The sequence below is a fragment of the Notolepis coatsorum genome (genome assembly GCF_963971535.1).
Source record: "Notolepis coatsorum genome assembly, chromosome: 16".
NCBI lineage: Eukaryota > Metazoa > Chordata > Actinopteri > Aulopiformes > Paralepididae > Notolepis > Notolepis coatsorum.
This window is the reverse complement of record NC_140180.1, coordinates 46108722-46131881: the sequence shown is the minus strand read 5'-3', so window position 1 is coordinate 46131881 and position 23160 is coordinate 46108722. Positions and strand designations below refer to the sequence as shown.

At 42.0% G+C, this 23160-nt stretch overlaps 2 protein-coding genes across 2 annotated transcripts; one reads left to right on the top strand and one right to left on the bottom strand.

The window, feature by feature from the left end:
- Positions 1–790: 790 nt before the first annotated feature.
- On the top strand, positions 791–6006 carry LOC311243102 (large ribosomal subunit protein eL42-like). Its single transcript, XM_084332186.1, has 5 exons — positions 791–918; positions 1290–1395; positions 1583–1650; positions 4010–4132; positions 5925–6006. Exons 1-5 carry the CDS (start codon positions 916–918, stop codon positions 5943–5945), a joined length of 321 nt encoding a protein of 106 aa, XP_084188312.1. The 5' UTR covers positions 791–915; the 3' UTR covers positions 5946–6006.
- Positions 6007–8285: 2279 nt separating this feature from the next.
- Positions 8286–22208, bottom strand: LOC311242955 (alpha-galactosidase A-like; the record flags this gene model as incomplete). Its single annotated transcript, XM_084332020.1, has 5 exons — positions 8286–8360; positions 15894–16055; positions 16458–16559; positions 21200–21373; positions 22203–22208. The coding sequence occupies 5 exons, from the start codon at positions 22206–22208 to the stop codon at positions 8286–8288; spliced, it is 519 nt and encodes a 172-aa protein (XP_084188146.1).
- Positions 22209–23160: the final 952 nt, after the last annotated feature.

Sequence of the window (23160 nt, the reverse complement as noted above, 5' to 3'; positions counted from 1 at the left end):
AATACTGCCAATTGTATTAGTATGAACGACCAGCCAAGCCGGAAGCAACGCCGAGAGCTGGGCTCGAACCCAGCATATCCTGCATTAGTGGCGAGAGCCTTGCCCACTGCGCCACTTAGCCGCCATGTTTGTATATTTGTATAGATGAACCTACGGTTGTAGGGCCTTGTGGAGTACGTGTTTATTGTAGACCTAGCTATGTCTTCTTATTCATCCTACCCATTAGGAAATATTTTTTGCTCTTTTGTGGTGTCAAATGGATTTTAAACATGTATGACTACAGATGTAACTTGATGATTTGTATATTTACAGTATTATGTTAACGTATTTATTATGCATTGAAAATGAGGGCTTGCCCTCAATAAATTCTCAAGTTGAAATAAAGATTGAATGAATGAATGAATGAATGAATGAATGAATGAATGAATGAATGAATGAATGAATGAATGAATGAATGAATGATGGAATCTTACTTAATGTACTATGAGTTGTTGCATGTGATCATGGACACCTCCCCAAAAACAACTGCGGACTATCATGCTATGGTGTAAGTAACTATTGACTATATTTAAGCACTGTCACTTTGTGGTCGATATGTCTACTAGAGAAAGGTCCTTGTGACCGAAACGTTAACTTATCAATACGGAGGAGACAAAGCAAGTGATGTGGGCATCATCATGGTTGTAGACTCCAACAGCAGGTTGTAGTTGCAGTAACAGACCAGCACCAGTAGGTGGAGGTGTTACACAACTGAAACCTTGATGGGTGCTTCCGGGCGAAGCAGGGCATGTTCCTGCCTTTAAAAAGGCTTCCGCATGGGGAGGACAGTCTCGTGGGTAATGTCTGCTGGTTGGTGTTTGGTCTCCGTGTGGGAGATTTGTTCTTTGGATGCCAGTTTGTAGCCCTGCCTAAGACATGGTGAGCCAATATTACCTTACTTAGCTGAGCTGAAGGGGTGGTGTTTAAGCAAAATAAATCCAGCCTTTGCATTTATATGTGTATAGGCCATATATCAACAATATTATGTGTTAAACTGCTGCCTAGGCATTCGCTGAAGTAATGCTTCCTAGCGTGACGTTGTCATTCACCGCACCCCAAGCTAACGTTATATTCCCAATATGTTAACATTCAAAATTGTATTAGTCATAATGCAGTTAAACGGACAACTAACGTTAACACCGTACAATACAAATCGTACTTTACTTTAGCGTTAGCTATTGGCCTAATACGACCACGTGTTTGCTCATGTTTTCTTTTTCTGCCTAAACTATCTTTCATTTCTCCTAAAGGTGAACGTCCCAAAGACCCGCAGGACTTATTGCAAGAAGTGCAAGAAGCACCAGCCTCACAAAGTGACTCAGTACAAGAAGGGAAAGGATTCCAAGTATGCACAGGGTGAGTAAAACATGGGGTAATACACAGGGAATGGTTCTTATGGTGCAACTTTACCCAAGCAGAAACTACAAGTTTATTGCATTGTTAGTGTATTTCCCTGTCTATGTCCTGGTATATTACAGCCTTCGTTACGTTGCTGGCTGGTCATTTCCCCATGAATTGACGCTAAACTGCTTGTTAATTGCAGGTAAGAGGAGATATGACAGAAAGCAGTCCGGTTACGGTGGTCAGACAAAGCCCATCTTCAGAAAAAAGGTGAGCATTTCTACTGAAAATTAATGACTGGGACAACTTCACCTGTTAATGTTCATGGAATGATTTAGCCCCTTTCTTGACTGCGATGTGCAAGCCAGGGCCACGCAGCTCCATAGCAGCCAGGCTAATTTGGACCACCAAGCACTGCTTAAAAGCTCGGGGTGGGTCCGAAATATATCGGATATAAATTTCAAAGGTACCCAGCGTTCAATTAGGGTTTCAGACGCACACACGGCGGGGTTTGAAAGCTCGGCGTTGCTAATAAACATTTAACATTTTTATAAACTGGTTAACACTGCTCAAAACGCCTGTATTTCATCATGCACCCAATGCCGGAAATAATAGTGTTGACCAGTTTATAAAAATGATTTTAAATGTTTAGCAACATTTGTGTGTGTCTGAAACCCTAATTGAACGCTGGGTACCTTTGAAATTTAATCTGATATATTTCGGACCCACCCCAAGCTTTTAAGCAGTGCTTGGTGGTCCAAATTAACCTGACTGCGGATTCAAAAGCCCCTGGCTTGCACATCGCAGTCATGAAAGGGGCTAGGAATGATTAGGAAGAGTTTCATTTGTGGAAGCCACAAGTAGTGATGGCGAGATGAAGCTTCATGAAGCATTGAGGCTTTCCATCCCATAGTGCCACACATGTGTTGAAGCTTCATGGTGGTTCATTTGCTCTACTGTGCAATCAAGTGGACAATAAATGTAGAACAGGCAGTGATTATAATTATACCATGGCGTTGGTGTGTGAAGCTTTGATGTGATGATGCCAATCAACAAATAATATTGTGTCTGTTTTTCTAACAGAATGATGGCAGGGACGGAGGAGAAAGTGCTTGTGTTACTATAACATTCTATTCTTTATAGTGTTGTTTTTCTGACGGCATGATAGCGGCGACAGGAGAAAGTGCTTGCTTCATTTTTATTCAGAAAAAGCAACTCAAAATCGACATGCCGTCCTGCATTTGGGTCATACAGATGTGATCAGATTAGGCACAGCAAAATAGACATTATAGCAAGTTTATATGTAACGGAGATGATATCGTCACCTTTTTGCGTTGTGTTTAACTTCGATGCCCCGAGGGAGTTTAGAACCCGGGTCTGCCGTGACACGGGCGACAGGCGACAGCACAGACCACTATACCAAGGGGTGAATTCGCACTTAATGACATGTATGTGTCAACTCGCAGTACCTCTACTTGCCGTCACTTCACAACGCTTGAAGTCCATCGTGACTGACAGTGCCTCGCGGTACCATCTGTTACATACATTAGGATACACAATTATTTGTCTGGAAATGTCCATTGTGTTAAATTGCGCACCAACCCTGAAGCCATTTCCTGATCAGTGGCTGCGGAGTGAGGCTTCGGACGTCATCAGTACGTCACCTGATACACGCCTCGATACACGCTCCACATAAAAAATCCTGGATTACTTGACACAAGCATCGACGCCTCGATTCAAACGTCACATCACTAGCCACAAGGCACATCATGGTGTATTATCTTGGATTTGTCACATTTATCATGGGCTCTTTAGCCACATAGCCTTCTTCATGGTGCGTTTAGCCACATAGCCTTCATCATGGTGCGTTTAGCCACATGGCCTTCATCATGGTGCGTTTAGCCACATGGCCTTCATCATGGTGCGTTTAGTCACATGGCCTTCATCATGGTGCGTTTAGCCACATGACCTTCATGGTTCGTTTAGCCACATGGCCTTCATCATGGTGCGTTTAGCCACATGGCCTTCATGGTTAGTTTAGCCACATAGCCTTCATCATGGTGCGTTTAGCCACATAGCCTTCATCATGGTGCGTTTAGCCATGTGGCCTTCATCATGGTGCGTTTACTTAGCCACATAGCCTTCATCATGGTGCCTTTACTTAGCCACATAGCCTTCATCACGGTGCCTTTAGCCACATAGCCTTCATCATGGTGCGTTTAGCCACATAGCCTTCATCGTATTTCCTTGTATGACCCTGATGGCTACATGCCGAAACATGATTATTTCTATACATTGGTTGTCTTATTTTGTTTGGCAGGAACTTGATGATTCTCATTTCTGTTTACATTAAATCTCATGAGTTTGTAACCGAACTGGAAATAAGTCTGATCTTAATCAAATACCGTAGTTGTCGCACTGTTAACCCCTTGAGCCAGAGCGTACCGGTACGAGATTGATATCGTGCCATAAATGGATGAATACAGAACGTATTAATTAATGTTTCGTTTCTTTTTCAAATGTAACCAAGGGTAAAGACCCTAACCCTGTCAAAACGGCAAAATATGGCTAGGGCTTAAGGTTAACCTGTTGTCAGAATTGTGCACTAATCGATAAACAATGTTTCCAGGCTAAGACTACAAAGAAGATTGTGCTGAGGCTAGAGTGCATAGAGCCCAACTGCAGATCCAAGAAAATGATGCCCATCAAAAGATGCAAGCACTTTGAGTTGGGTGGTGACAAGAAGAGAAAGGTAAGCAAGCTTTGTTTCAGGTCGTCTTGCTGCTCTGGTAGGAAACTAGGGTTGATGTCGATGCAACAGAAGTTCATGGTGTTACTTCTGGCAAAAGCTCCTGGATGCCCCACACACGGTAGATAACTAAGTAATGCCAAGGAATTTTGAACAGCCACCTATTCGTTCTCTGGTAATGTATGGTGGCTAGAGATGTTAATTGGATTCCGTGGAGGCGTGTAGCGTCTGTTATATACAGACAGTTTTCTAATGGATATGTCACACACATGGTACTCTGGTGCCATGCTTTTATTTTTGGACAGAGCTAAAGTTTCCAATCCTGAAACCCAGTAAAATTGCAGACTTGCCTGAGCACAGGCTTGGGTGCTTTTTACACCAGTGTTGTCCAGGTGACTTGACCCCAGGAACGTTTCCCCTCCTGCTACAGTTCTGTTAGGACATGTGTAACTTTAATCAAACATGGCACCCTGTTCCACTCTTGAGGTGGTCTCAGACTGCTTCCTAGTGAACCCTGGTGTATTTTGTTTGAGGTGAGAAAGCAATTGGACCAAAATCAAGTACATGAAAAATCACATTTTTATTGGGTATTTCAATGTTATTTTTAAATGCGTTTTCACCACCACAAGATCATTTGAGCTCCTTTTCAAAATGGCCAAATGTGATGCTAAAGACATTCCATGCGTTCATGATTCACGGGATTGTCGTCTAGAGACGGTAGCACATAATTAACCCTTTCACTGCCACACGACAAAGGGGTAACTCTTTCACAACCACACTACAGAAGGTTAACTTTTCACTACCACACTACAGACTGTTAATCACCAACAGTCAATTGGAAAACATTAGTATTTATAACTAGCTAAAATGAAGATCACAATGTTTTTGTTTCACATATGTTCATTAGGTTTCAAAAGTATATACAAAGGCTTCGTTTAGTAGTTCATTTGGCAATATGTAGATACTTTAACATGTCATAACCTCACTTAAGTTCAGACTCTGAAGCGTATATTTTTAGGGATGCACCGAAATTTCGGCCGAAAATGGCAAAAAATTGCCTTCGGCTTTCGGCCGAGTTTTTTCACCGAAACAGAAGCAACCTAACAACCTCGCGTGATGATGTCGGGAGTCGCGCTGTTTCTATGTAAACTCTGCGCGCAACGCATCCAATAAATGCGTCTTTAACATGCTTTTATATCCTTATTTACTATATTATTTACTTTGCCCATCGCGGTTAATCACTGAGTGATCTAATATGCATATTATTCAGAGCGAGAGGGGGGGGAGATTGTGTTTCTCACATTGGCGCTGTCTGTCTCTCTCGCGCGTCTACTGTGCCATAAGTCAAGCGAGCACATTCAGCTGGGGACTAGAAAGGTGCGCTCAGTAGAGCACAGATGTCCGCTGCGGCAGCCAGAGAAAAGATGCAATTAATGTACTGTATGCATTCAGAAGTGCTGAGTTTTGCCATAATCATATATTTTTCCATAATCATAATGTTCCACAACATTGGTCAAAAAAAATCTATTCTATCATTTTTGGCTTTCGGCCAACTGTTTTCTATTTTCGGTATCGGTTTCGGCCAAGAATTTCCCTTCGGTGCATCCCTATATATTTTAAATATTCAGATTGTTTTGAAATGTTCGATCATCGGATTGTATTCTGTGGTGTAAATTAGTTTTTAGCTGCCATGACATGATTCAGTGCTATTCTTAATTGTCATATTGGCCCCATGCTCTGCTGCCTATTGTATTGGCCTTCATTCTAACACTGCCTTTCCTTTGTTCTCTTCCAGGGCCAGGTCATCCAGTTCTAATCTGTGGATCAATCTTCTGTATGTCACTGTTTTTCAATAAATCCATCATATTTGAATCTGGTCCCTGTCTTAGTAATTTTTTGCAGTACTTTGCTGGATATTTATACCAGGGCTTGAGACTTGTTTGCAAGTTTCCCTAGTTTTCAGATGGGATTTTGTAATTTGGACTCTATAATCTGCCTATTGAAAAGGTGGGACTATTTATCCCAAGGTCTGTCCTCATTTCTTGACCCTATGGGCAATGGATGTTACATTCAGAGAACATTGGAAAAAATGTAACATTGACGAGGCATCGATTTGAATTGGAAGTATAATTTACACATTAGTTACACTTATTGAGATAAAGATGAGCCTGCAGTAAGATGTTTTGGATTTTGAGATGTGACAAAATACACAGCGTTATGGATGTTACGGAAATTGACAAGCTTTTCGGACTCACTGAACGCATGATAAACTCTGTGAATATCTTTTTTAAAGAATAACATGTTTACTATCACTTTGTAGGGAAGGGTTTGAGTTACCCAAAAAGCACATTCAGGAAAACCTGGCATTTCCTCTCGGAATGAATCACAAAAAGTGCTGTTATGGATGTTACACATCTGAAATAGACAAAACACTATCAAAAATAGGGCTTTACCCACATGTGTTTGACTTCGGTGGACCATTTTGAGGGTCAAACCAGTCTGGATTCTCCTTTTAAATTTCCGGCAGTGTAGACTCATCGTGGCGTATTACTGCCCTCCGCAGTTCTTTTGATGAGTTCTTTCTTCTTTTGAATTTCCCGCAGTCTACTGGAATCTGTCATCCCCTACATTGTCCAATGGCCCCCCCTCTGCGAGACACACCTTGCCCCCTGCGATCTTATTCTGGACTGCTTGGTCCCTCACAACCCCCTTATCCAATTCCCTAACCACCTCCTCCCATTTCAGACCTTCCATTCCAAAATGTTGAACCGCTATCCTAACAATCATCTTTACCCTATCTGTTCTACCCTTAATCTCTGCCGTAACATTAACTACCCCTGCCACGAAGGCCACAATACCAAATTTCTCCTCCCATACCCTCTCTATCTTCCTGCTCTACCCTCTCTGCCAAATGCCCTCCAACCCCCTGCACCCTATCTTGACTTCCCTGTCCTACCCTCCTAGCCGCCTCTGCATACGATAACTTACCCTCCCTTCTCACTCTGAACCACGACCTCCCTCTTCATCACCTCACACCCCTAAATGCTACACTATGCTCCCCACTACAACACTTCAGCTTCACTCCCTCTCCACACTTCCCATAGTCATGTTCCCCGCCACACCTAGCACACCTCTGTCCCTTCCTACACGTAATGGCTATATGGCCAAACTCCTGGCACCTATAAAGCCTAAGGACTCTGAACAAATTCCCTAACCCTAACACCCTATGCCCTACAAACGCCTCACTAGGAACAACCCCACCCTCAAACTTAATCACTACCGTCTCCGTCCCTATCCGTCTCCGTCCCTATCCTATCTGCTCCCCTCTTCATCCTTTCTGTACTCTTAACTATGCCATTACGCACGTCCCCCCCTTAACTCTTCCACCAGCTGCTCTATGCTATCCTCGACCGGTACCCCAGCTATCACCCCCTTACATCCCCCCTCCCTCTTCTCCCCTACTCTCACTACCTTATTTATACCCACCCCACCAATGCTCCTCATCTTCCTAGCCCTCTCCACCTGCTCCTCACTAACACACCCTACGGCCAGATTCCCATCCCCCAAAACTCTCGTATTTTACCTCACCTAATTGCTTGTAAATGAGTTTGGGCAACTCGAACGTACCTAATTTCCTCACTCCCCCCTCCCCCTCAAGCCTAACCACTATATGAATCGCTTCTGCAACATAATTTCCTCCACCCTCGCCTTCTGACCCACTTGAGCTATCTTCCCTCACTTTCTTCCTACTCCCCTTCCCCTCACTTACCTCACTCTTCTTCTCCACCTTCGTCCACCCTTCTCCCTCACTCTCCTCCGCCCTACACTCCATATCGTCACCACCCGACCCCTTGCCCTGGCTATTCTCACCCCCATCGCTGTCGTTCCTCTCCTCTTTCTTCCTCTTACTCTCCTTTCCCTCACTTTCCCTACTCTTCTTCCCCACCTTTTCCCACCCTTCTTTCTCACTATACTCTATTATGTCACCACCCGACTCCTTCCCTTTGCCCTGGCTATTCTCACCCCTATCGCTGTCGTTCCTCCCCTCCCTGAGCTCCTTTTGAGTTCTCGCCATGATCAAGTTATACTCCTCAACGCTCAACAATTCCCACCACTTGCTGTCACTCCCCTTCATGTCACCGTCGCCGATCAATCCCTACTCTGACTCTTTCTCCTCTGAAGACTTCTTCTTCTTAGGCCGATGCACCTTAGCTGCCTCCGCATACGACATCTTCACACTCAGAGAAATTCCACCCCAGTCTATATTCAACTACAACCAGTCTGGATTCATGTTGTAGTTGAATAATATATAGAACACAAATGTTCTAGAATGTTCGATAAGACATACTGTGACATCACAAATGTTCTAGAATGTTTTATGACATCATACTGTGACATCACAAATGTTCTAGGATGTTCTATTATGACATACTGTGACATCACAAATGTACTATTATGACATCATACTGTGACATCACAAATGTTCTAGAATGTACTATTATGACATCATACTGTGACATCACAAAAATCACAAAAAAAATTGGAAAAAGTATTTAATTTTTTTTATTGCTAATTAAAATTAAAGAAATTTATTTATTATTTAAATGCCTTTATATCATATTCGACGCAGACGGTAGGCTATATATAGCTCATTTAGTTATTCATCTTAAACTCGCCTCCGGTTTTGGGCATATTAGCCTCCGGATTCTATTGCCCCCTTCCCTCTGGACAGTGTCCCGGCGATACTCCCTGTGTATTCTGTTATTATAACAAACCGACCCTCTGATTCAGTTCTCAATAATAGTCGGGCCAGACTTCGGCCTCGCTCGGACAGGTGACAGGCAGCGCGAGACTCGAGTGAGCTGCTCCGCTCTGCAGCCTCGGCTGGAGATGCATCCAGCTGCAGGACCACAGCACCGACCCTCTCAGGACCACGACACTTTGCGGACCCACACTCTCCAGACCCTCGCTCCCATTGGCTGATTTGGGTCACGTGACCGTCCCACTCCAATTCAGCCATTGGGTGGGACGGTCACGTGACCCAAATCAGCCAATGGGAGCGAGGGTCTGGAGAGTGTGGGTCCGCAAAGTGTCGCGGTCCTGAGAGGGTCGGTGCTGTGGTCCTGCAGCTGGATACTATTGCTCGGCTGCGCAATGCATTTGTTTGTGACGTCGCCTGATTTTTTTATTTTAAATATAAGAGGGTATTGGAACGAGGCATTAAATTAACATTTAAAAAAAAAAATAATAATCTTTGAAAGATAGAAAAATAATATTTTTTTTTTAATCTTTGAATTGCGGGACATTGTTTTGTTGTAGCGGGACAAACGTCCCAATATCGGGACTGTCGCGGGACAGGTGGGCACCCTACTCTGTTATCCATGTGAGGATTGAAGTGTTCACGAACAGTGATGCCAGTAACGCGTTATTGTAATCTGATTAATTTCCCCCGAAAATAGTAATCTAACTCGTTAATCTTTAAAAGCCAGTAATCTGATTGCAGTTACTTGTCCAAGTGGCTGTGCATTACTATTTCGTTACTATCTCATCATAAATTCATAATGCAGGCGGAATGCAGTATTTTATTTCGTTTTCGACAGTCAAAAATACATTTTGAGCTGTTTTTCTTTTGGGAGTGACGTGGTGTGGCAGTGAAAGGGTTAAATACAAGAATGTGTCCCGCGGCGTGACTGGTCCCTCTGTCTGAGTGACTCTGCTTTGGTCCAATCACATTCCCCATCCACAGTCTGCGAATCAGAGGCAGAGTAGGGCGGGTCTTCACAGCACGGCATGTGACATATGCGCCAATCGTGTGACAGCAGGGCTCCGTAGTCTGAGAATTCCACCCCAAAACGCTTGGCAAAATTAAAAGTGAAACCGCAAGATGACTTTTGCGGTTTCTGTTCAGAATTACACCCCAAAACGCTTGTCTAAACGTAGCCTCAGTCACTACTTCACGGCGGAGGAAACAAAATACTGTCTACCGCTAAAAACAGCACATCCAATTGCATTGAAAGCATCTGGAATCACAACACTAGCCGACGCTTCGACTAGGTACAGGAGGGTTGATGGTGGCAGAGCAAAAGCTCTTATTTGCCAGATTTACAGTTAATTTACATGTTAAAGAGAGACTGATTGTATGTTTATAGAGTGACATTTATAAAAACAATTTAATAGTTACAGTTGATATAATTGAAATAATAGTTCAGCCTGCATTTGTTAGATGTGATACACTGGTTTTGTAAAACCACTGGCTGGCTGCTCTAATGCTGTGAGCATCATAGACTGTTGCTTTACCATACTTGATGGTACAGAAGCTGAAGCACTAGTTTAACAATTTACGTTATGTGCAGAGAAACAAGTTAAAAACAATTTATGCACTTTCAATAAAGCGTTTAAAAAAAAACTGTTGGGGGAACGACGACGACTTCGTAACCTAGTTACTTTCAAAGTAACTAAGTTACTCTGATAATCAAGTAATCAGTAAAGTAACTTAGATTACTTTTTAAAGGAGTAATCAGTAATCGGATTACTTTTACAAGTAATCTGTGGCATCACTGTTCACGAATCTGATCAAAACTGACCCAGGACTTGTCCTCTTTGGTTGGAAGTGCAGCGGTAAGCCTCCATAAGGGACATGGACATGTGGCGTTTCTGAACCCTCTCCTTGACTCCTTCTCTTATGGTCACTGCATCCTTCATTCCTGGGGCCTGTCACTGCATCCTTCATTCCTGGGGCCTGTCTTGAAATGTCGTCACTGGAATAATACTCATTTACTTTTTGGTTTCATTTGGGGTTTCTGTGTTTTTTGGGGTGGGTTTCTTGTCATGATACTCGGCAAAACAATAACAAATACACATGTAGGCTGAGCAGACGCGAGGGGGAGATGGCCGACAGCAGCCGATTAGCAGTATAGGCTAACTTGGACACTGCTCTGCCTAGACCAACAATGTGTGAAAAAGTTGTGTCTGGTAATATGTTGGATTTTAATCAAACAAGGAGTCATAAAATACTTCTGATTCAAATCAAACAAAGGGGTCATAATCGGACTTAACAACACACATTTTTGATAGTGTTTTTGTCTATTTCAAACGTGTAACATCCATAACGCAAAAATTTAACATCCATAACAGCACTTTTTTGTGATTCATTCCTTGAGAGGAAATGCCAGGTTTTCCTGAATGTGCTTTTTGGGTACCTCAAACCCTTCCCTACAAAGTGATAGTAAACATGTTATTCTTTGGAAAAGATATTCACAGAGTTTTCATCATGTGTTCAGTGAGTCCGAAAAGCTTGTCAATTTCCGTAACATCCATAACGCTGTGTATTTTGTCACCTATCTCAAAATCCAAAAGGTCAAAACATTTCTTATTGCAGGCTCATCTTTATCTCTAAGTGTAACTAAAATGTGTAAATTATACTTCAAACAAAGGGGTCATAATCGGACTTAACAACACACATTTGCAATGTAACATCCATAACGGTAACATCCATAACACTTGTAAAGAATACAAAAAATAAGACCTGAATGACTAATTGTTGCTAATATGTCTTCTTTATAAAAGTTAGCTTTGCTTAGGAAGTTTGGTTGACATTGCATTCCAGATGCATGTTTTATGACAATTTTTCCTGGAAAACGTTATGGATGTTACATTCGCTGTCCCATAAAGGGGCATTATAACAGCATGCTTCACCTGCCAATGGAAAGACACAAAGTACATAATTGATTCACATATTGATACAACAGCCCTTCATGACCAAAGGTGAGGTTAGAAAAATATCTGATTTTTTTGCCATTCTGGCCATTCAGAAAGTCAAAAATGTATTTCCTCCTGTAGTGTGAAAAAACATGCATTCTCATAAATATTATGATCAAATCTATTTTGTACTTCAAAAATATAGACCTTGATGATACATTTGAAATTGGTTTGGTTATGATCATGTTATTTTATTTTTTTCATGGTGAGGTTGACATTTGCATGGAATTGCCCTATTAAAATATTTCAGTTTTTGGCCCCATCACAAATGTTGCTTTCAATGGTCAAGCTAAGAGGAATAGGTCAATTGTGCAAAGATACACATTGATTATGGAAATAGGGCTGACCTTCGAAGCTTTTTTTGGCAATCGAAGCTTCGGGGCCGAGCTTCGATTTTAATTCGAAGTTTCGTATATATTTTTTTTTCTTATGTTGTGGGACTTGTACAGCACTTTGGTAAACTTTGTTGTTTTAAAATGTGCTCTATAAATAAAGTGGATTGGATTAATTAATTAAGTAGCCCCTTTTGTGACTGTGACGCAGCCAACAAGGTTTCACTCGGCTGCGCTGCCTGGGTGCAGTGGGGCTGCTCTCACAGCCAATGACATGACGCAACATAATTATGTTGCAACCTTCGTCTATCAAGCAAACAATTATATTATATTATATTTAATTTATCATTTATAATTATATCAGACAATGCACCTACAAAAGCAGATGATTACAATTAAATTAGCCAACTTGGTAACACATTAGTCATAGCAGCATAGACAGCCTTATTAATGTTGTGTGGCGTCGCCGTCGTGTACAACGATACTTATGTTTTTTAGGTGATTTGACAAAGTTGTTGTAGAGTTGTGATATGCTATTTTCTTCTGGCATATCTGGCACTCTGCTTTTTGGGCATTGTCTTTGCATATTTTAAAGTGTAACCACACGTCTGACTTCTTCGTCGACATGTCTGCTGCACATGTCCTTGTTTTCAACACAGATCATCTCCATGTGCTTGTTGTAGAGAGGTGGAGTCGAGGCGCCGCTTACTTTCGTTTCATTGGAATGGAGGCGCAAGATTTGAGGCAAAAAAATAATATATATTTTATGTTTGAAGCTTGTGCCATCGAACGAAGCTTCGAAGTATTTAAGACAGCCCTAGAAAGTTGAGTGTTGGTAAAAATATAAACTCATAAGGAATTAATATAGACTAGTTACAATTGAACGGTGATGTTATTAAATGTGGAATTACATCAGATATAGTTTATGGATGTATATCATTTCATATTTTTAGACTAGCATCTGGAGAAATCTCAAAACTAAAATAAAACTGGTTGGAAGCTGTTCAGAGACAAATACTGGTACATTGATAGGGTAGTTTGTAGTGAAGCCATAAAGATTTATTTTTCTTTCCATCATGGTAACTGGTCTAATATTGAAATGGCTACATTAAACTGATTTTATTTGGTAAGTATACAGCAGTGGTTCATTAATTTGGGGGAAAGTGTTCAGTGATATAGATTTGACAGCCCTCTAGTTTTTCAAGGTAAATAGCCTGAAAAGTTGGGTGACATTTCAGTGTCAACACCTTCAGGTGGTGACATACAGGCGTAGTGAGGTCTGCATAGGAGTGTAATTCTGTCCATATTTGACCATGGTGTACCAGTCTTTCAGGGTCCTGAATTAAAAAGGTTGAATCATTGATTTATATAACTATCACTATAGTGATCTCCCTGTATCACATTCTTTACTTGATTTGTCATGGTCATCTGAAGTTTATCATTGGTTTATTTTCTCCTGTGATGCATTTCATGCCTGCCAATATGACTTAATGCAGCTCATTGACCATGGTTATTTAAAGATGACCCGTTACGTGTTTATCACATGTCATTTGCCCACCAAGATGTCTCATGTGATGGAATACTATGGATTCCTCAATTACTAAACATCTGATTATTCCAGTCCTGAGCAAGACTCCCTTTTCCATGAGCATATTTTATTGGACAATCTAAAATCACATACAATACTGATACACAACATGTACAGCCATCACATATAATTTAAAACCGTTGAGGATTAAAACCTTACGGTTTATTTCCATTGTGGTCCTCAAAGGGGGGGCGGACAAGATGACTATAGTATGCACAAATGAGACATACAAATGGAATGTTCAAGCATTATAAATATGAATAAGAAAATGCAATAACAAACACAAAGTCTACAGCACACCTGCATATATCATTATCCTGAGTGACTAAGCCATTTCTTCATAGCTTGTTTAAAATTTCTTTCTGACACTGGCAGTTTATTCCACTCACAGGCTGCTGAGTACCGAAAGGTATTTTCCCCCATTGATCTCTTGAATTTGCACAGTTTAATGTCAGTTAAACTGCCCCTGGTTGCATATGTGTGGGTGTCCCTAAAGCACATACAATTTAGTTGATTAAGTATAGCTACATCCAGGTGAGTGGGGGTAGGAAGCTTCATCACTATAATCATTTTATTTTGGGCAGTCTAGACTTTTTTCTTTTATTCCCTGGGGTGCACTACTGTACCAGAAGGGGGCAGCATAGTCAAAATGACGATCAGGGCACCTGATAACATCCTTAGTGTTTTACTATCCAACATCTCAGACTTATGTGCCAGGAATTTGGTCTTTTGGCTTATTTTAGCAAGGGCATTCAAGGCCTTAGCCTCCCCTGTGAGATGTTTGTCTACGGTACATCCTAAATAAACTACTGAATCCTCACCAGCAATGACTGACTCTCCTACCTGGATCTTCAACCCTGGGGACTTTCACAGCTTTACTTTGGATCCAAAGTATTGTTGGCCAGCCATGTTTCCACACTCTGAAGCTCCTTACTTAAGGTCTTCTCTACCTCTCCTTTGGTCTTAATAGAACATTTATTTCGTTTTATTTCTTGTGTTTATGTCATTATGGGAAATGCGCTTACCGGCTTCTCCAGAGTCAGACAGTGGATACGGACCAGGCAGCTAGCCCTAGTTTTTTACAGTGCTAAGCTAGGCTATCTTGCAGCCAGATTTCTACTGAACGCACAGAGAGGAAATTGGTATCTATATTCTTGTTTGACTGGAGAAGACGGTAAGTGCATTTCCCATAATGTTGGCATGTCCCTTTAAGCCAATGTCATAGACAGTGTAGATGAACAGCTGGTGCATTTAGCAACATCTGTGTACAGTAACTTTATATGTTGCACACATACAACATTTCAGGATCGGGAATTATGTCTGTGCTCATAATATCATGCATCCCATCCTGTTTTGAGATTGCTACATCTGGTACACTTGACTAATACAGCAATACAGTGTAAAGAACCAATATCCTTTGTTTATAACGTTATTGAGTAAATCATATGATGCTATGTATTTCTGACTTGATTTTACGCGGAATTGTTTTCCCTGTCTATTATTTTGAAAACACTTGTGGTTCTCCTCGCGCCGTGGTTACTCTTGCGTAACAACGGTAACAAGGTGTTAAGTGTAAGTGTTAATATGTTTGCATGTAACTGCACTTTAACTGTTCCACAGTAAGAGGGCGCTCAACAAATCATGTTAAACCCAGATTCGGCTCAAACAAGGGACTAAACACGTTTCGCAATTATGCCACAACAATGTGGAACGCCCTACCCACAGCTGTAAAGGAATGTGAATCACTACCCACTTTCAAAACCACTCTCAAACAGCACCTACGAGAGACTGCAATTCGAAACTGGCCCCTGTAAATGTCCTAACGCAACCCCCTCCAATGTACAATAAATGTCCTATTAAACCCAATAATACACAAGACCCTCTTCTTGGGACCAAGTAAGGTTTCGTCGATAATCCAATGTACAGTTAGAGGGAGGAATACAGAGTGAAATACCTGGACCTGGTTTAGTGAAGAGGGAGGAATACAGAGTGAAATACCTGGACCTGGTTCAGTGAAGAGGGAGGAATACAGAGTGAAATAGCTGGACCTGGTTCAGTGAAGAGGGAGGAATACAGAGTGAAATACCATAACGGGGTCATTCCAGCCTCCAGGCCCGGCTGAGGGGACGATGATGTCCTGGTGAGAGGCGGCCCAGTCCAAGATGGACTTGACACTGATCCAGCTGTCGTACACGTCGGCAGAGTTACGCCAGTGGTTGGACGTCTCACGGATGGCTGTGTAGTTCAGCTGAAAGAGAGGATCATTAATGGCCTAATTATTCAAACGATGACTAAGTTATGCCAGTGGTTACATACCTTGCTTTTGTATTTATTTATTGAATTTATCCATCTTTCATTACAAATCATATATTGATACTTGTGTTTTTTTTTTAAATATTTATTTTTTGGCGTTTTATCGCTTTATTACTACTGGGCAGTCCAGTAGGGAGAGACAGAGGAGAAATGGGAGACAGAGTGGGGGGAAGACATTCGGGAAACAACGACGGATTCGGGAATCGAACCCGGGTCGCCCGTGTCGCGGCTGAGCGCGCTATGTGGTTCGCCACTGGGGCGCCCGATACTTGTGTTTTTTATTCATGATTATGAATTATTTCAATAAAGATCACAACACTGTTTCTCCCTCACTTACCTGATGAAAGGGCCACTCATATAGTGGCCACTCACAGGAGTAGAGGATACTTATGCACGTTTTGTTCAGTGCTCTTGACATGTTCAAATAAGACCATGTATACTAATGAGTCCTGTTCTAGGGGCCACAAAGTTTTTGAACAACAATGACAGATAAGATAAGATATTCCTTCATTGATCCCCTTGGGGAAATTTTGGCATCATAGCAGCATGGGGGAGGGGAGGTGCAGGTATGGGCAGCATATAGGAAGACATAAATATAGGCAATACATTTTTTAGCGGAATATAAAAGAATATGAGAAAATAAATAAACAGTGTAAGCAATATAATGAACTCGGAATATAATAATCAGAATGTAGGAGGATACATTTTAAATATACAATACAAACCCAGGAGCAGAACACAGGCACAGGAGAATAGAGCGGTTTAGAATATTATTATTATTATTATTTTTTAATCCTCTTTTTCTCTGCCTGATTTTCTATGCTTTTCTCCCCATCCCAATTTAGTCGTTATGCCAACTCCCCCCCTCCCCTACCTGGTTGTTGTGCGCATGTTCGCCCTACTCGTCGGTACAAGGGAACACTGAAGTCTACCACATGCTTCCTCCGACACATGCAGAGACAGCCAGCGGCTCTCTTTTCACCTGGCAGCGAGGACTCTCATTGGTGAAGTGTAACGCGTGGGAGGTCACGCTGCCTTCACCACTTCCTGCCTTTCGCTGAGCAGGCGCCCAGACCTGACCTGTAGGCGTCGCTGTCCACAACGCCAGATTCCCACCCACGACTTCCCTCCCGCTAACTCAGCCAAACGAGTTAGTATGACGATCGGCCCAAGCCGCAGGCAATGCTGACTCCGGGAGTCGAGACCACAGCCTCTTGCATTGGTGACGAGCGCAATCTCAAGCTACGCCACCCGACCGCACGGTTTAGAATATTTAATTGGAGTATGGGTAGCAAGGTCCAAGGTGGTGAGAGGAGCTCAGAGACAAGTGGAGGGGTGAAAGGCCGGGTGTGTGAGGTCCATCAGGGTTCAGGCTGGTGAGGGTCCGTGGTTGAGGTGTAGTCTGGAGAGGTGAGGTCCTGGACATCAGAGAAGAGTTAGTAGAGCAAAAAGTCACTGGGCACAAGAAGACATGATTCCATGAACGCTGAGGTCTGAATAGAGTCCTTTATCATGGGACGTGAAAACTACACTCGGACAAGGAGTGACAAGAGTGCAGGCCTCTTATCCTGGCTCCTTGATTGATTGATTGATTGATTGATTGATTGATTGATTGATTGATTGATTGATTGATTGAAAACTTTATTAACAGATTGCAGAATGGGTACAATACAGTACAGCTCAATACACACAATTGTTAAGGGGATGCAGACCAGAGAAAGACTTTTGTCTTGTTTACATCAGGGTCCCCCATTTTCAATTAATCAGTACATATATGACATACATGACATACAGATAGACAGTACTGCTACATCTATACATTTATGACATACCAGATTTGCAAATACAGTACTGTTTGTGATACAAAAAGAGTCCAGAAAAGAGAGTATATACATTTGATGTAAAAACTGTACATTGGGGGAGGTTGGGTTGGGTAGGAGGGGTGGGGGGGGGGGGGGGGGGTAGGAGGGTGGGGGGGGGGAACACTGTACAACTGTACAAGCAAAACTGTACATTGGAATATTGACAAAACCATACTTGGTCATTTACTGTACATTGGAGGGGGTTGGGTTAGGACATTTACAGGGGCCAGTTTCTAATTGCAGTCCCCCATAGGTGTTCTTTGAGAGTGGTTTTGAAAGTGGGTAGTGATTCACATCCCTTTACAGCTTTGGGTAGGGCGTTCCACATTGACGTGGCATAATTGCGAAACATGTTTAGTCCCTTGTTTGAGCCGAATCTGGGTTTAACATGATTTGTGGAGCTCCCTCTGGTGTTGTGATCGTGGTATTCACTGACCTTTGGGAAGTATTTTGACATGTAGATGGGTACCTTGGTCGTGTAGTGTATCTTGTAGACCAGGCCCATTGCAAGTTGCTGTACTCTGTCGTCTACTCTAAGCCATCCTAGGTTGTCAAAGTGGGCAGGGGTGAGGTGGGTTCTAGGAGTAAGGTCAAGCAGTAGTCTGACCAGTTCGTTTTGAGATGTTTGTAATCTTGTTTTTAGCGCCTTTGAGGTGCTTTGGTACCATGAGGTGCAAGCATAGTCATAGTACCCCTGAATGAGTGCTCCTGCCAGAGTCTTCAGGGTATTCTTGTTTACCAGAGAGGAGATCCGGTACAATAATCGAGTTTGTTGGTTGACTTTTTTTATTACATTGGATGCCATTTTGTCACAGGAAAGATTTGCCTCTAGGATGGAACCCAGGTAGGTAATTTCATCTTTCCTTGTGACAATATTGTCACCCACTGTAACTGAGAAGCCGTCGGTCTTGCTGAGTTTGTTATTTGAACCGAAGAGAATGGACTCTGTTTTGCCCATGTGTAATGATAGTTTGTTATCAGCGAGCCATATGCAGATTTTGCCTAGTTCCAAGCTGAGGATTTTTTCAACCTGTAACTTGTTCTTGTCAGAGACCAGCAGGGCTGAGTCGTCTGCGAACAAGAACAAGTTGCAGTCACAAGCTGACGACATGTCATTTGCATAAATTAGGAACAGTAGCGGTCCTAGTATGCTTCCTTGTGGAACACCACAGCTCACTGTGAGGGGGGGGGGATAGGGTGCCGTTTACCTCCACCATCTGTTCTCTCCCCTCCAGGTAGGATTGCATCCAGCTCACTGATAGACTATCAAAACCAATTGCTTTTAGCTTGTCAATCAGAATGGAGTGATTGACAGTGTGGGATATTGTGGATATCCTGAAGAATGTACTCAGTCAACCGAGGTCAAGATAATAAGGTTTATTATCCAGACAGATACAATTATATACATAGTAGTTAGAGAGAATGGCTGAGGGGCTCTCCCCAGGTAGTCAGCTGAAATCACCCAGGTAGAGATCCCTGGGTTGTTCTCGGGAGGAGCATTATATAGTTAACAGGGGGGGATGTGGTCCCATTTGATAGGTCAAATGGGTGGGGGGGGGACACAGGATAGGGGAGAAAGGGGAGGGGAATGTCTTTACATGAGGGAGTTGGGGAATCATTATATTATTCCACAACAGTGTCGAATGCTTTTTGTAGGTCCAGCATGACCATGCCGCAGTATTTGCCCGCGTCCACCTCTTGTTTGATGTGGTCGTTCAAATAGAGAAGGCATGTGTCAGTGGAGTGGGATGTTCTGAAGCCAGATGGGAATTCGTAGATTAGATTTTTTCCCGCTAGACAATTTTTTCCATGACTTTTGAGATGGAGGTAAGAATAGAAACAGGGCGGTAGTTGCCTGGGTCTAATTTACTGCCCTTTTTGTGCAGAGAGGTCACTCTCGCAATTTTGAAGTCCTTGGGGACGTGTCCCTGTTTTATGGAGAGGTTTATTATGTGTGTGATGACTGGGGTGATGGCGGCTGCTGAGTCTCTGAGGAATTTGGAGGGGATGTTGTCATGGCCAGTGGCCTTGTTAGGTTGGAGGGCGCTCAGTTTTTTGAGTACCTCATCTGTTGTTACCATTTCCAGTTTGAAGTCGTCTTTGCGGACCCCTAGGTTTTTGTAGTAAGCTACTATGTGTTCTACCCCATAATGCCCTGAGTGGGAGGGTAGTTTGTTTACCAGTGTTGTGGCTATGTTTGTGAAGAAAATGTTTAAGTAATTGGCTACATCTAGCTTGTCTGTGATGAGTGTGTTGTCCGTCTTTATGTTTATGTTTGAGAATCTGGTTTTATCGGGTATCACAGTAGCTAAAAAACTGATCGCATCACGCTGGTTTCAACCGGAAAAAATGTGCCGGAAGGTTTGGTCTCTTACATATCTCGATGTGATTTATCAAGAAATATCTACAGCAAGAATTCTGGGTCTCAACGAATCCAAAATGTCAATGTGGTTAGAAGTGGTGGAGAGAATAAAAGCTAGCTTATAATGGTAGTGTCTGGTTAGGAGTGAGGGATAATGGAGGTACTATCCAAGGAGGGGTCCGGGAGGGGGGGGTTCGAGCTGGAGCATATGTGTGTAGGGTTTTAGAAAATAGGTATTAGGGGTATATCCTGTATAAGGCATTTGTATAATTGGTAATTTCGTTGGATATACACTATATACGTTAAAATATTATTATAGACTTTTTTTTGTTTTCTGTTTCTGTACTTGCATGTCATTTTAGCCACCTTGACTGTTAGTTTCATTATGCATTATGTGTTGAGTACTGACTTTTAATAATTTTTGTTTTGCAATAATAAAAAAACTGCAGCCTAGTTGATTGTTGAGTAATTTCCAAAGTTCACCTGGTTTGTTTTTGTTTTCCTCAGTTTTGTCATTGATGAAGTTCTTTTTTGCAGTTTTGATCATGGAGTTTACGTCGTTTCTGTGATGTGAGGGTTCTCAGGTATGTAGGCCGTGCCCAGGTAGACAGAGTGGTTGTGAGGCAGGAACAGGAAGAGGACCATGTATAGGCCTGGGAACCTGCTGACAACAGGTGAGAGAAAAGCCCTGGCTGTGACTTTAACAAATAGTGATATGTAGGCCTACATATAATACATTTATAAATATATATTTTTTTTAATGTAATCTAAGGACTCTGATAACAGAAGTAATAGGTTGAATGTGATGCATGTAGTCTGCTGGCAATCAAAGGGTCAGTTGCTCAATCACCAAACCTCACCTCCCAGTAATGTCCAGTTCATGTAACAGCCATCAAATTTAAGGAGATCCACACCCCAGTTGGCAAAGTTCTGAGCATCCAGCTCATAGCCTAGACTGCCAGGGTAGCCAGCACAAGTATTGGTCCCAACATCTCCATAGATACCCAGCTCCAAACCCTTAGCATGGAGCTAAACACAGCATTCATGAATGTATTCAATCAATCAACCGATCAATAATTTGTTCATTTATTGATTCCTTTCACGTACAATCTCAAAATCAAACATTCAAAAGATTATTTTTACATTCAGTCCAAAATAGTTTTTCTGTAGTTGATCTACGTTTTATATAAAACGTTTTTTCTACAAGCTATTTTCTACTGAAATGGACTTTGCCTCTTGTTGGTGGGGTTGTCAGGAGGAGGTGATCCATTACATGTCCTGCCCCTGTCCATGTGATTGATTTGAGTCCCTTTGGGCACCCCACCACCCCTCTCCCGCTCAGATATGACATGTATGCATATTGCACATGGACGTTCCTTTGTTTTCTGTTCTTTATGTTGGGTGGGTTTGTCCTCCCAGAAATGTGTGTTTGTATATTTGTATATGAACCTAAGGTTGTAGGGCCTTGTGGGGCGCGTGTTTACTGTGGGCCTGGGCTATGTCTTCTTATTCATCCTACCCACTACTAGGAAATATTTTTTGCTCTTTTGTGGTGTCAAATGGATTTTAAACGTGTATGACTACAGATGTAACTTGATGATTTGTATATTTATTATATATGTTTTAATGTATTTATTATGCATTGAAAATGAGGGCTTGCCCTCAATGAATTCTCAAGTTGAAATAAAGATTGAATGATGGAATCTTACTTAATGTACTATGAGCTGTTGCATGTGATGATCATGGACACCTCCCCAAAAACAACTGCGGACTATCATGCTATGATGTAACTATATATAAGCACTGTGTCACTTTGTGGTCGATATGTCTACTAGACTTACAAGATATGCAAGTCTACCAGCATGATGAATAGAAGACAACATGCCCGCATCACTTGCTTTGTCTCCTCTGTGGTATTGATAAGTTAACGTTTCGGTCACAAGGACCTTTCTCTAGTTACATGATTAGATTAGATTCTTATATCTGTATATCTGTATGTTGTGTATGTCATAAATGTCATTATGAATTGAAAATGGGGGACCCTGATGTAAACAAGACGAAAGTCTTTCTCTGGTCTGCATCCCCTTAACAATTGTGTGTATTGAGCTGTTCTGCAATCTGTTAATTAAAATGTTCAATCAATCAATCAATCAATCAATCAATCAATCAATCAATCAATCAATCAATCAATCAATCAATCAATCAATCAATCAATCAGGTTGTAGTTGCAGTAACAGACCAGCACCAGTAGATGGAGGTGTTACACAACTGAAACCTTGATGGGTGCTTCCGGGCGAAGCAGGGCAGCTTCCTGCGTTATTTTATTTCCTAGCCGCATTTCTCCGAGACGCTCTCTGATTGGCCACTGAATGAAATGAATGAAAAACTTTATTAACAGATTGCAGAATGGGTACAGTACAGTACAGCTCAATACATACAATTGTTAAGGGGATGCAGACCAGAGAAAGACTTTCGTCTTGTTTACATCAGGGTCCCCCATTTTCAATTCATCGTAACATATATGACATACATGACATACAGATAGACAGTACTGCTCCATCTATACATTTATGACATACCAGATTTGCAATTACAGTACTGTTTGTGATACAAAAAGAGTCCAGAAAGAAAAGAGTATATACATTAGGCGTGGAAACTGTACATTTATGATGTTTGCCCAATCGCGTGACGAGCTGTGTCTTTGCCCATTTCCGCGTCGAACAGCCTGCAAACTACCTCATAGATATATATATCTATGAACTACCTGGCGTTCTATCGCCATGCTCTAAGACAAACTCTAACCTTAACCAACTTCG

Coding starts and splice junctions, on each gene's coding strand:
- LOC311243102 (XM_084332186.1), top strand. Junction 1,396..1,582: donor GGATTCCAAGTATGCACAGG/GTGAGTAAAACA, acceptor TGTTAATTGCAG/GTAAGAGGAGATATGACAGA. Junction 4,133..5,924: donor GTGGTGACAAGAAGAGAAAG/GTAAGCAAGCTT, acceptor GTTCTCTTCCAG/GGCCAGGTCATCCAGTTCTA.